Below are 14,218 nucleotides of genomic sequence, written 5' to 3'. Positions count from 1 at the left end.
TTCTTTGCCCTTGTGTAGTCTTACGAAAATTAATCCTACAATTCCCACCTGCCGAACTCCTAGTAATTCTACTTGTATCATCCTGTCTCTTTATCAATTTATTTAAAACAGATGGTGCCTTATTGTGCAAACACTTAAAAATCAATTTTATATATGACAGATTCTTAAAATTTGCAAAACTTAGCATATTCAATTTTTTTAAAACGTTGCAGTGATGCCATTGATATGGCTTTTAATCCATTATTTTTAGAGCACGATAATACAACATTTCAATTTTTTTAATTAAGGTATCAGTTGTTTGAGTCCAAACTGTAATACAGTATGAAATGTGGGACAAGATCATTGCATGCATAAACAGATGTGCTGCCTCAATTGAGATATAATTTCTAATAAGTCTGAAACAATTTAGATTAGTCCTTACCATTTTTGAGAGCTTTTTTATGTTTATCAAATTTAAGTTGTGAGTCTAAAACAATACCTAAAAAAATTTACTCATCTACCTCCTCTATTTCTTTATTATTTACTCAAATTATTACTTATAATATTATTAATACTCAAATTATTTTTAAACAGCACATAAAGACTGTTTTCTTAACATTCAGAGTAAGATGATTTTCCTGGAGCCATATAGATATCCTTTCCATTTGTTCATTTAAAACTGCAGCAACCTTGACAGATGACTTAGCTGATGTATAAATAACTGTGTCATCAGCATAAAGCTGAAATTCAACATCTTGACAACAACATGGTAGGTCATTTATAAACAAACTAAAAAGCAAGGGGCCTAAAATTGAGACTTGTGGTAAGCCCATTTTGTTTCTCATAAACAATGATTTTGTACACTGTAAAATGTAACAAGTTGACTTTACTTAGAAAAAGTGAGGAAACCGATTGCCTTAAATTTTCCAAGTAAAGTATTTTATTAATTTTTAGTTGGCGCAACTTAATAGCTTTTGTATAGACAACTTGTTAATCAAGTATACTCAAGTAAAGTTGACTCAAAATCATTGGTTGTGTTAACTTCTTATTAGAGTTCACATTACTAGGAAAAAATTAGGAAACTGATTGCCTTAAAATTTTGAAGTAAGCTGAACTAAACAAATTAAGTTAAGACAAAAAGACAAATTTTGAAGTAAGCTGAACTAAACAAATTAAGTTAAGACAAAACGACAAAACTGAACTCAGGTAAAACATTTTTTATTACTCATCAATTGTCTTTATGCACTACAATGTACTAAATGTCATTCAGACACCCCTAAATATGAAACAGTTTTTTGTTAATGTAACTAACAATTTTAATCACAAAAAGCACATTGTTATTCTTGTTAACCCTAAAGCAACTCAAATGTGCAGTGCAAGTGCAACTAAAAAAACAGCAAAAAAAAACTCTAATTATGACTGATGAAAGCATCAACATTAGGGTAATGCAGGAAAATTGACACTTTAAAACAAAAAAGTTCCATTGGAAAAAATGTTAAACAAAAGTATTTAACAATACAACTGTTATAAAACAAGATAAACATTTTCAACCAAGGTTGACAAGTGACAATTTAGAAATGTTTTGTGTATTTTACATATTTTTTGCAACCACAAATTTAAAGGGATAGTAAAGGGATAGCCACTAAACTGAAAAAATCTGTCATAATTTACTCTCCCACATCTCGTAACAAACCTGTAAGTTTGGATAGTCTTTGAAACACAAATACAAATATTAAAAATTAACCAGTTAAGCGTTTTATGTCCCTCTATTGAAAGTCCAGATAACCCTAACTTAAAAGATCTAAAAAGATTGTTAAGATGTCTTTATGATTTGTTTTAAGACTAGACCCTTTCTGTTACGGGTTTGAAACAAGATGAGGGAGTGTAAATTATGACAGAATTTTCAATCTGAAACAACATTTACTTACATGAGCAGCATGTTTTTAAGTGACTGTAGTTTAGGCTTCAGGAATTTGTGTCCCAGAGAAAGAAACACTCTCTGAATAAAATCAAAGGTGTTCTTGAGCTGTGGAGGGTACTTCAAATTGAGCGCATATATCAGCCCAAAAAGTAGGCACATGGCATCCGGAAGGTTTTGAAGTTCATCCATAACAATGACTCCTTCTAGGATGATTGCTGTGTGTGAACCCTCTAAATGCAGTGCTTGTGAAGAATCCTGGGTTTCTTCAGTCATCACAGTTATAATCCCAATGGAAATCTGGGGTGTGTCGCAATCACTGTCCTAATAAAAAAAGAACAGAAATATTAAAATTCTGGTTACATTACAAATAGGAAATCTCACAAATGTACATGTAACTTAAAGAATCAGGACCATCACCTTCTGTTCTACATACAACTCAACTAACAGATAAACGTTAAAGTACTGTGTGAAAATTAGACCTCAGAAAACAATGCACAGTACTATGACGGCAGAACAAACACACAAGAAAATGTACAATTACATTTGAAGAGTTTGTGTCTGGTCTGTTTCTGGGATAGTTGAATGAAGCATAATTGAATGGCTATATGTGATGTATGTGTGGGGGATTAGTTTAGAATGAAATATACAGAGAATGGTACTTGCCAATATGGTTTTGAAAAAGTCTGAGGTGTCTTCTCCAAAAATGAGGGGAAGTCCACGAAGAACTGCTGTGCGATTAGCAGTGATGTCAGTGCCCTGGAAAACCAAATTAAATTTAAAATTAGTCGAATAAACTACTTTAAAATGAAGTGATGACTGCTCTGGAAAAAAGTTTTATAACATAGAATTAAATTTTATGAAATAACAGTTACAGAATTTAGTTTAAGAAATAAGCATAGACAAGCTTACCACAGACTTAATTTGCTTAAGAAATTCAGAAAGTTTTTTTCCAACTGCCCCTTTCTTGGATTCAAAAATTTCCAGAAATCGAGCTGTATGTTGATCAAGTGCTGTGAAAAATCCTTGCTTGAGGTTTTTGCTTGTGATGCGAATAAACTCTGCATTGATCTGTAAAAGGAAAAAGAAAAATGTTATATCTATTAGGCTTTTGGTTACTGTGTTATAGGGATACTTGAAAATTGCCTTATTTACTCACTCTCGTAGTATCCCAAATGTATCTCTATTCTTCAGATAAACGTAAATGTATATTTAGAAAAAGAGTTCATATGGATTAATGTCATGATCACTGTATAGTATGTGCTTTTAAGAGCTTTCACATTCTTTCATACTCAGAGATGGACTATTTTTTTAAGAATTTTTATCTGAAGAAAGTCATATACATCTGGGATGGCATGAGGGTAAGTAAATGAAGAGACGTCTTTATTTTTCGGTGATGTAGTTTAATTGTTACTTACTTGACTTTCTGTGAAGAGTGATGGCCATCTTTGAAGAGTCTCTTTTACTGGAGGCTCGATCTCAACAACCTCTTTTCTTCTCAAGGAAAAAGTGGAATCCATGAGCTGTGATATCAGGGTGGAACTCGGATGACATTTCTTCATTTCTTCCACAAGTTGTAAGCGTTTAGATTCCATGCTGCAGTCATCCTCACCAGAAGGATAATTTGGAAGAAAATTGATTTCAAATCGTTTAGGCCTTTTAACACTTCTCAAAGGATCTTGGCTTCCCCTTTTCCCTACGTTCATAAGAACATCTGTGCATCCAGCTCGTCGTAGCTTCGTTCTATAATTTCCCATTTTAAATTTGAGGCTGTTCTTCCATCCGTTCCATCCAGTGGAGGAACCTGGTTCAGTGAGGCATGGATGTTTTTTGACTAGTGAAGATGCAACATCATTGAAATCGTCATCACAGGGATATGCTTTGAAGCTGTACATACACTCAGCAAGTTTTTCAAGAATTTCGTGCTTCATGTCCCTGGGAACTTGCATATATGTCTGGTCTCTCATGTACAGAAGGTTTCCTTGGCGCAATCTGAACTCAATATCTACAGGAAAATTGGGGATTTCAAATGTCTCTGGCCACTGAGCCTGGCGTACATGAGATGGCCCTTCTTCAGAAGACAAAGATACAATGTCTGTGTCAGCTGTACTTGGTGTAGGAGATGGTACAAGAGAGATCACCTTTAAGGTGGGCCTCTCAGGTAAATCTGCAATGTCTGTGAGGTTGATTAGTGCATTGTTAAAATCAGCATCTTCGTACTGAAGAGAAAACTTGTATGGAAGACCTAACTTCTCTTCAAGTTCTTCCATCAATGTGTCCAAAGTTTGTGGTTTCCTATGCAGCGTGATTTTCCGTATGTTATTTTCATTCACTATCACTCTAAGTATAGTTCTTGTCTCCATTGTGTCCAGTGAACCTAACAATGAGAAAAATCAATTACTTTTACACTTGAGTTCTCAATAATAAAGGGATAAAAATGGAAATTCAGTTATTTACTCACCCTCATGTTGTTTCATGTTGTTTTAACCCTGTATGACTTTCTTTTGCTGAACATAAAAAATGATATTTTGAAGAACGTTGGAAACCAAACACGTTCAGGTTGCCATGGAAGTCATTAGGGAACTGAAACTGTTTGGTAACAAACATTGTTCAAAATATCTTTTGTGTTCAGCAAAAGAAAGTCATGCAGGGTTGAAATAACATGAGGGTGAGTAAATAACGTAATTTTATTTTGTAGGTGGACTATCCCTTTAAATGTTCAATTTAGCAAAAGATAAAATGTTTCGCTGTAACAAATGTCCTGCCCTGAATTTTGTATGGTGCCAGTGGAAAAGGGTCATTCAAATCAAACAGCTTAGTGACTTTCATTTCTGATACATGGCTGCATAGTTCATAGGACCGTAAATGCTCAATGTACCACGCTGTCTGTTGTTTGCATACAAACAAAATGTCAGTGTTGATAATGACAATTTTTACAATTTGTCTAAAATCAGGCAGACATGAACTTGCACCAGCAGACAGAACCATATCAGGACTGTAGTTGATCCCATCAATGCACACATTAGATGTGACAAAGACAGTGCTTTGGGTAGCAAAATTCTGCTGAAGTACGTTCTGTACACTCTCAGGAAAATATGAAGTCAGTGTAGATGACACTTTGTCCATCTGGACTGAAGGTTTAAAAAAGGATGACGAGTCCATGTGGTATGCTATCATTCTCTGATGTCGGACTGCCAGAGTTTGTGTGACATTTTTGAAATTTTTTGTGTCACGAATGATTTGTTTGAAGAATTTATGCTTGCCTTCAAAACGCATGGTCCAGACATCTCTAAGTGGCCCATATGTCCTTATTAGTTGTGGATAATGTTCAATGTAGTGGTGTTTAGGACGCAACATGAAATGAGGAAATACTTTTAAAAGCAAACCTCTGTGCTCTGAAATTTTAGCCTCAAGAAAATCAATAGTATCATCCGTAAATCTGAAGGATATCACCAGTTCTAGAATGTCTTTCAAAAGCATTAAAATCTCCCATGTTGCATCATTTTCTGGGATGTCAAAGCCAATCATTAGTGGAAGAAGTCTTACAAGTGCCCAGTTTTCATGGGCATTGCCCCCAATCGTGCCTCTTGAGGCAAATGTAGTTGGAATGACCTGAGGTTGATCGGTCTTGTCTATGAATTTGTATGGAAATTGTTTGATTGTTCTGTTCACATACTCAAGGGTGATGTACTTTTTGTTGATTAAATCATTGAGGCACAGTGACATTTCAACGGGTATGACACCCTCCAAGAGATCATGCATGATGTCAGGTGGAAAGCCACTGACAGAGTGAAAATGGTCAAGCTCATTTAAAACACACCGGCCTTTTACACCATACTGTTTTACCAAATTTTGGTCTTTTAAAACTTCTTCAACTTGCCTGTCATGATTCTGCTTTGTCCTGGGTTCAAATCCTCCTGACAGTACGTCTTTCTGCTGTATTTCACTCTTTTTCACCATGCAAAAGCGGCAAGGGTGTTCCACAATAAAACTCTCTTGAAATCCTGCCAAGGAATGAGCACCAAGATTATCTGCAGATACATTGAGAACAGTTCCCTTAACACATTCCCCTAACTGCTCCAAAAAGACACCATGTTTCTCCAGAGTTTTGAGGTCTTGTACAAGAGGGTGAAGGACTTTCTCATAGCCATATTGTTTTACTGCACTAGCCTTGCATAAGAGTGCCAGTTGAATTGCCTGAAGAGATGACCGGTGTTTAGATGGAAGATTAGCAAGAACCCAATAGACACTGAACATCTTGTGTTTCTTTTTTGAAGTGCCAAGAGGATTGGCAATCTCAAATTCATCAGTGTACAGGGTAAGCAAAATCCTAAATTTCCCTGCCATCAAAAAATCATTCTCACGATAGTTAGTGCTGTCTTTGTAAGAGTTGATCCCAATTGCATTGTTAAAAGGAGCAAGAACTTTCTCAAAGACATCAGTTCTGTTTAAAAGCACCTGCAGCATGTTCAGAATTGGCACATAAGTAAATGATTGTGAGTCTTTCCCAAGTTTATATTCTGTTGGCACAACTATTGGAAACTCTTTTTGAAAATATGATGCTCTTTTACTGATTGTAGAGAGAGACTCACCAGAATCAGTCATTTTCAAGATCAAATTATTCTCTGTGACAGCTTTCATGATGTCTCTCAAAACAGAATCATTATCACGGACTCCATGTTGATCTAGAATCTGCTGTATGGCATTACGCAAAAGGGGCTTTGACAGAAGAGATATCTGATTAATTTGTTGAATTACTTCCTGTACTGCTGCATCAGAGATATGCAGAATGGTTTGCATCTTAAGAAAGAGCAAGCCTAAATTACGTTCTAGTTGATTCTGCAAAAGATCCAGATTTTGAGTCTGGTCCTCTTTTTCATTTTCATCTTCGTCAAATTCAGTAGAATCCATTGACTCATGGTAAGATGTATTTTGTGTAACATCTTGTGGTAATTCTGCAGCTACATTTTGAATTTCAACTGCAATGCTAGCTTTTAACTTCCTCTGACTGCTTAATTGGTGTTCTTTACATTTGTGAGCATTAAATGTAGAATAAATTCTGCTCTCAAAATTGCAGTCATTATATGGGCACTGAACCTTTTCATTCTTTTTTAAATGCTGACGCAAGTGGGTGAAAAACTCAGATTCTGTACAAGGTTCCTTAAATTCACAGAGTAGACAGTGAAATATTATTGGAGATTCTTTTGATCCACTTGTTTGTTCTGCATCAATATGTTGGGAATGACTTCTTGTTAAATGAACCTTCAATGCATTAAATGACTTAAATGAACACAAACAGTCTGCGTGAAGACATGGAAATGGTGTAGTTCTGGTGTAGCTTCCATGTTTTATGCGATAATGCTTCAATAGGAGAGCTCTCTTTTCACAGGAAAAAAAACAGTACTTACATTTCCATTGCATGTCTCATCTCACAAAGCAAGCTCTGCAAATGAAGAAAATAATATTAACATACACACTTTTTTAATATACGGCTTTGTATTTTCATTTATAAATCAATATAGTGTTCAAACATTTAAAGTGTGGGGTGGGCGATATGGCAAAATATGATATCACAATTCTTTTCATGTTGGTTTTACTATTTTGCATTATAGCCAAACGAATTTCCATATTTTCAAAAAACAAAGCTAAAAACAAAAATAGAATAGCAGACATTTTAGGCCAAAATGAATGATAATAAAAAGCTTAGTAATTGTTTTATCTTTGTTAATAAAAAATAGGAACAAAGATACACATTACATATACACAAAATAATATACAAATGAAATAACACCCTATACTTTGGCTTGACAGTATACATTAATAATTTATTCTTATTAAAGCCACTGTATTTAAGTCAAGAGGAGTGAGTAATTTTCACTGTCTTTTGTTTTATTAACATTAAAAGAATAGTTCTCCCAAAAACAATTGTGGGGCAATTGTATCATGTACTCTTCTGTTGAAAATTAAAAGTTATTTTGAAGAATGTGGGTAACCAAACAGTTGATGGTCCCCATTGACTTCCATATCATCCTACTATGGAAGTCAATGGGGTCATCAACTGTTTGGTTATCCACATTCTTCAAAATATCTTATTTTGTGTTCAGCAAAAGAAAGAAATTAATACAGGTTTGGAACAAAATGAAAGTTAGTTAATGATGACACATTTTAATTTTTGGGTGAACTATCCCTTTAAGAAAAAGGCGCATATGCCGTTCATTATTAGACTGCTGTCACTTAAAGACCTGCACGCTTCTAAAATACATAAACGCATCCGATTAAATTAAGTTCACTTTTACTTTAGACATAACCAACTGTGTTCATGAAAACATTGTGTATATTTCACAGTATTACCGCAATAAGACGCGAAATATAAAGTTTAGTAATCAGGTGCTGTTAAGTGGTTGATGATGCACTCAGAAAATGACATGCGCCCATTTCAGAACAGCACGCAAATTAAATGTTTAACCGGCAAGGCTTTAAAGCACAAGCAAATAATTAAAGTTTGTGAATTGCAGTGTCCCGTGAGTGTAACTCCTGTGTGTTAACATCTGAAGTAAATGCACGTCGAGTTGTAACTTTACAGTAGGCCTATAGCCAATGTTGAGACTGTGGCGCCAGAACTGCAAATGATTTTCGCTGTAGCACGACACTACTATATTTCTTCAAAACAGATCGTGGAGAATTTAATCCCACACCCTTAATTTGAAGTAATCCAAAAGTTAAAATATATTAATTATAGCATTGCTATATTGCTACATAATTATTGCAACATTAAAATATAAATCAGTAAAGTTTTTTTCTCAGTCTACATTATACTCACAATAAAAATAAATAAAACATAAAAAGGTTCCTTGATTGAAAGCATGGACCTAACGATTAGTCTAGCGATTTGCAAATGCTAGACTGCTCATTACGAAGCACAATCCAACACAATCCAAGAATTTGATTAAAATAACACATCCAATGTTCATGTGTAACGCTAGTTTGTTTAATCTGTTTTATTTATTACAAGATCAATTATGTATATTAAGCAATTCAGACATTAAAATAAGACAAAAAAGCACTGACTCACCTTTCCATGTGCTTTCCTCGTCCGAAATAATGGTATTACGTTTCCAAATCGGCTCCGCCTACTGGTAGAACTGCGCATGACCACTCGAAAATGTTCAAGATACTTATTATTTTAAGTAGAGGGTAATTTAATCTATTGAGTTTAATAACTTACTGTGCTAAAAAATTGTCCTTACTTTATCAAACTTAGTAAGGTCAACAAACTTATTCAAAATAAGTTTTATTCACTTAATGTTATTAGTAAGATCATCAGTTACATTTTACAGTGTATCATCAATTTTAACACACTGATCTCTTAGATTTAAATAAGAGGTGAACCAATCAATTGAACGTTTACTAAAATTAAATGCACTTAATTTAGATAAAAGAATAGTGTGGTTAACTGTATCAAATGCCTTTTTTTAGGTCAATGAATACTGCTCCCATCTAATTTGGTCCCTGATCCAAAGAATGTCTAGCTTTTTTAGAAATAGCATATAGCTGTTTCGGTGGAATGCTGGGCTGTAAAACCAAATTGATGTTTATGTAGGAAGTTATTACTATCTAAATAGCTTATTAATTGTACAGCTACAACCTTCTCCAAAACCTTTGATATAACCGGCAAGATTGATATTGGGAGATCATTTGAAAGGTATTGGGGAAAACACAGTCTCTAATTGATACATTTGTCAAATGAGTTAACGGAGTTGTCATCACGGAGCTATGTCTATTTATCAAATCAATATCTAAATTGTAAACATCTTTTGCTGTTGAATTCGGGAGAAGCTTTAAATTTTCAGTTATTCTATTTTCTTTAATCTCCTTAATAAAAAAAGAAAATTGGTAGCTCATCCTCCACCTTATTATTAAATGATATTAGTTTCAAATTTTGAGCCAAATCATCTACTGAACTTATAAAATATGTATTAAATTCATATGCTAGAGAACCTTTATCTTTAATAAATTTTCCATCTATTTGTACCTCTTTAATTGTTTGCTGCTTTTGAGTTTTATTTGTTAAATTATTTAATTGTTTTCCATAGGGTTGAACTTTGACCTTTGGTATTCTCTATTATTTGTGTATAATATGATACTTTTGACTTCCATAATTCTTGTACTACTTTGTTTCTGAGACCTGTATCTGTATCTGTATTTAATTTAGAGGATAATGCCGTTTTTAAAGCTAGGTCTCTTTTTTTCATAAGATACGAATATCACTGTTTAACCATGGTAATGATACATTTTTCCTTGAACATTTCAAAGTAGTATAATATTTGTTTACCAAATTACTGGTTCAGTTAAGGAAGTACGACACAAGTTCCCCTCATTTATCTGTAATATATTATCCCAGTCAGCATTATTGATCTCTATTTCTAATTGACCTACTTTAGATTTCTGTATCCCAAACTTAATTAGTTCTATCTGGTCTCTGGTTTTTGAATCGGATTAGTCGTTGTTTAGTTACTTTCCTTACTGATAATACCATATTATGGTCCGATAAACCTGTCAGTAGATTATAATGTTGTATAATACGCTCTTCCCTATTAGAAAAAATAAGATCTATCAAAGTCTTACTAGTTCTGGTCACTCTTGTTGGCTTTTTTATCAACTGGTCATAAATAAAAATGGACATCAATATTTTTTACTTTTGTCTTCCTCTTTTATCTCCCAAATTTATATTAAAATCACCATTCAATGCACTCACCTAAAGGATTATTAGGAACACCATACTAATACTGTGTTTGACCCCCTTTCGCCTTCAGAACTGCCTTAATTCTACGTGGCATTGATTCAACAAGGTGATGAAAGCATTCTTTAGAAATGATGGCCCATATTGATAGTATAGCATCTTGCAGTTTGGTAGGTGATTGAAGGGGTGGTGATGGCGCAGTGGATAAGACACATGCCTTTGGTGTGAGAGACCCGGGTTCGAATCCACTGTGAGACACCAATGTGTCCCTGAACAAGACACTTAACCCCTAGTTGCTCCAGAGGCGTGCAACCTCTGAAATATAGCAATTGTAAGTCACTTTGGATAAAACCGTCAGCTAAATGAATAAATGTAAATGTACTGCAGTTGATGGAGATTTGTGGGATGCACATCCAGGGCACGAAGCTCCCGTTCCACCACATCCCAAAGATGCTCTATTGGGTTGAGATCTGGTGACTGTGGGGGCCATTTTAGTACAGTTAACTCATTGTCATGTTCAAGAAACCCATTTTAACTCTTCGGGGTCGCCGATCACGCCGGCGTGATCAAGTTACATGACCAGTTTAAGACGTCGAAGCATAAAAACAAAGTCACGTTGAGCGCTGCCGTCCACTTCTGTCGAAAGTGCTGGCTTGAAATTCTATTTTACTTTTTGTTTTGTGTTGATAGACCAAGTAAAAACGGAGATATGATCATTTAAACTTTATATAAAAAAATACTGACGCGTTCGTAAAAGAACGCAAGATGGGATGCGACAGGCGTTGCATTTATTCTAATAACTTCGTCGGTTTTTGTCATAAAACAAAACGGAGAAAAATGTGTGAATCTGCTGACTCTGCTCTTCAGGCTGCACATTTTAGGGAATGGAGGAGGAGCCAACTGAGCTAAGACGCAAAATTGAAAGGCAGAGGATTTTACGGAGTTGATAAAGAGAGACATATTTACGTTATATATATAGAGAGAGATTATTGCTAGTTTTTGGAAGAGTTTGAGTAGATTTTGAGAGTAGTTTAGGAGTAGTGTAGATAGTTTAGGTAGTTTAGGAGTAGTTTAGGTAGTTTAGGAGTAGATTTAGATAAACTGTTTTGAGGAGAGGCAAAGATAAAAAATAAAAATCACCTGATATTTGTTGTAAATAGTTGTATGTATAATTTGATTTTGTGTTCATTTTACCTTTTGTATGGTATATTTGCAGTATTGAGGAACCCCTCTTACTCAAGGAATGAAATCCCTGTAATGTAGCTATCTGTGTAATTGTACATTAAGTGTTTTGTAGAGTTTCTAAGCAAAAAGGAAAAGAAAAAACGCCTATTGCCACACCTGCTTTTTGCTGCATATAGTTTAATTTTATCTCAATTTTACATTTTTGATGTTGTATTTGCACTATTTGCGAACCCTCATACTCTGGGAACGCAAGGCCTTAAATATAGCTCTCTGAATAATTGTGTGCACAACATTTTTTTAAAAGTGGCTGAGCTAAAAAGAAAGAAAAAAAGCCTATGGCTACACCCGCTTTTTTTTGTAAATCATATTTTTTTTGTATATAGGTTGATTATATCTGAATTGTACCTGTATATGTTGACATTTACAACTTGTGTTTACATTTTAAACCTTTTAAAATGCTTCATTGAGCATGTTTGTGTTTTTTGTAGTAGAAAAGCTATAATTTTTCTATTCGGATTTTGTGTTTTTTGTGTGATTTTGGGTCCAGTATGTTGATAGAGTACATCAAAGTGAAAAACTAATTGTCTGATCATATAGGTGATGTTGTGCTGAAAAAAATCATACCAAACATTGGTATGCTAAACATTTGTTTATGTTGCAAAATTTTAAAAAAATAAAAGTACTCAAAAACGGCCAAAATAGCCCGAGACTCCGAAGGGTTAAATAATTCAAGCTTTGTGACATGGTGCATTATCCTGCTGGAAGTAGCCATCAGAGGATGGGTACATGGTGGCCATAAAGGGATGGACATGGTCAGAAACAATGCTCAGGTAGGCCGTGGCATTTAAACGATGCCCAATTGGCACTAAGGGGCCTAAAGTGTGCCAAGAAAGCATCCCCCAGACCATTACACCACCACCACCAGCCTGCACAGTGGTAACAAGGCATGATGGATCCATGTTCTCATTCTGTTTACGCCAAATTCTGACTCTACCATCTGAATTTCTCAACCGAAATCTAGACTCATCAGACCAGGCAACATTTTTCCAGTCTTCAACTGTCCATTTTGGTGAGCTCTTACAAATTGTAGCCTCTTTTTCCTATTTGTAGTGGAGATGAGTGGTACCTGGTGGGGTCTTCTGCTGTTGTAGCCCATCCGCCTCAAGGTTGTGCGTGTTGTGGCTTCACAAATGCTTTGCTGCATACCTCGGTTGTAACGAGTGGTTATTTCAGTCAAAGTTGCTCTTCTATCAGCTTGAATCAGTCGGCCCATTCTCCTCTGACCTCTAGCATCAACAAGGCATTTTCGTCCACACGATGCCACATACTGGAGGTTTTTCCCTTTTCACACCATTCTTTGTAAACCCTAGAAATGGTTGTGCGTGAAAATCCCAGTAACTGAGCAGATAGTGAAATACTCAGACCGGCCCGTCTGGCACCAACAACCATGCCACGCTCAAAATTGCTTAAATCACCTTTCTTACCCATTCTGACATTCAGTTTGGAGTTCAGGAGATTGTCTTGACCAGGACCACACCCCTAAATGCATTGAAGCAACTGCCATGTGATTGGATGATTAGATAATTGCATTAATGAGAAATTGAACAGGTGTTCCTGATAATCCTTTAGGTGAGTGTGTAGTTTCAATAGAATTATCAAACATTTCCAATAGTTCATTCATATCATCATAAAAAGAAAGAGTGTGTGATGGAGGATTATATAAAACAACAATATTAAATTGCATTCGCGGAGAAAGTATCACTTTTATAGCTAAACATTAAATTTTTGTATTTAGATAAACTCTTACACATTTAAATGTATCTCTAATATAGATCAACACCCCACCACCCCTCCCAGATGATCTGTCTTCTCTGAAACAGACATAGCCAGTGACATCTACCATTTTTGTTGGGATATTACCTTGAAGCCATGTTTCACTCATAAAAATGTAATCTAAATTTGATTCAGTCAAAAGAATATGAACTTGATCCAGCTTTGGCATCCGACTCCGGATGTTTAAGTGTCCACCTAGAATTCCTCTTAATTTAGATTTAGCATTCCATACAATTTTGGCATGATTTACAGTTTGAAAAAAATTCTGATCTGTCTGTTTCAGTGTCGATCTATATTCATCCATAACTGACCTCCTCTCCTGGTAAGTGTCGTCAAGCAGCTGATCTCTCCTGCAGACTCCTTTCTCGGTTTTGCTGGAACGATGTCGGTCTGACGTGTTTACCTTTTTTCACACCACACCCGCCTAGCTCATCGGAGCCGTTAACCACTCCGACAACCATCTCACAGTTCTCACTTCCAACTCCATCGCCATCGCCCCTTGTGCTCGCAGATCATGCCGGATCAGTCCCGCGAGACACAACAAGCCCATCGGCGGCACAATC

The 14,218-nt window shown here is 35.4% G+C and overlaps 1 protein-coding gene across 1 annotated transcript; it reads right to left on the bottom strand.

Moving 5' to 3' along the window:
• Nucleotides 1-1,903: 1,903 nt before the first annotated feature.
• LOC143742393 (sterile alpha motif domain-containing protein 3-like) lies at nucleotides 1,904-9,019 on the bottom strand. The gene is made up of 5 exons (XM_077235250.1): nucleotides 8,970-9,019; nucleotides 3,316-4,274; nucleotides 2,810-2,968; nucleotides 2,564-2,656; nucleotides 1,904-2,221 (listed from the first exon to the last, which is right to left on the bottom strand). The coding sequence occupies exons 2-5, from the start codon at nucleotides 4,258-4,260 to the stop codon at nucleotides 1,904-1,906; spliced, it is 1,515 nt and encodes a 504-aa protein (XP_077091365.1). The 5' UTR covers nucleotides 4,261-4,274; nucleotides 8,970-9,019.
• Between the last annotated feature and the right edge of the window lie 5,199 nt (nucleotides 9,020-14,218).

This window comes from Siphateles boraxobius, unplaced genomic scaffold (assembly GCF_051911475.1).
Source record: "Siphateles boraxobius isolate OS27281-9 unplaced genomic scaffold, OSU_SipBor_1 19, whole genome shotgun sequence".
Taxonomy (NCBI): domain Eukaryota; kingdom Metazoa; phylum Chordata; class Actinopteri; order Cypriniformes; family Leuciscidae; genus Siphateles; species Siphateles boraxobius.
This window is presented reverse-complemented; position numbering and strand designations above follow the sequence as displayed.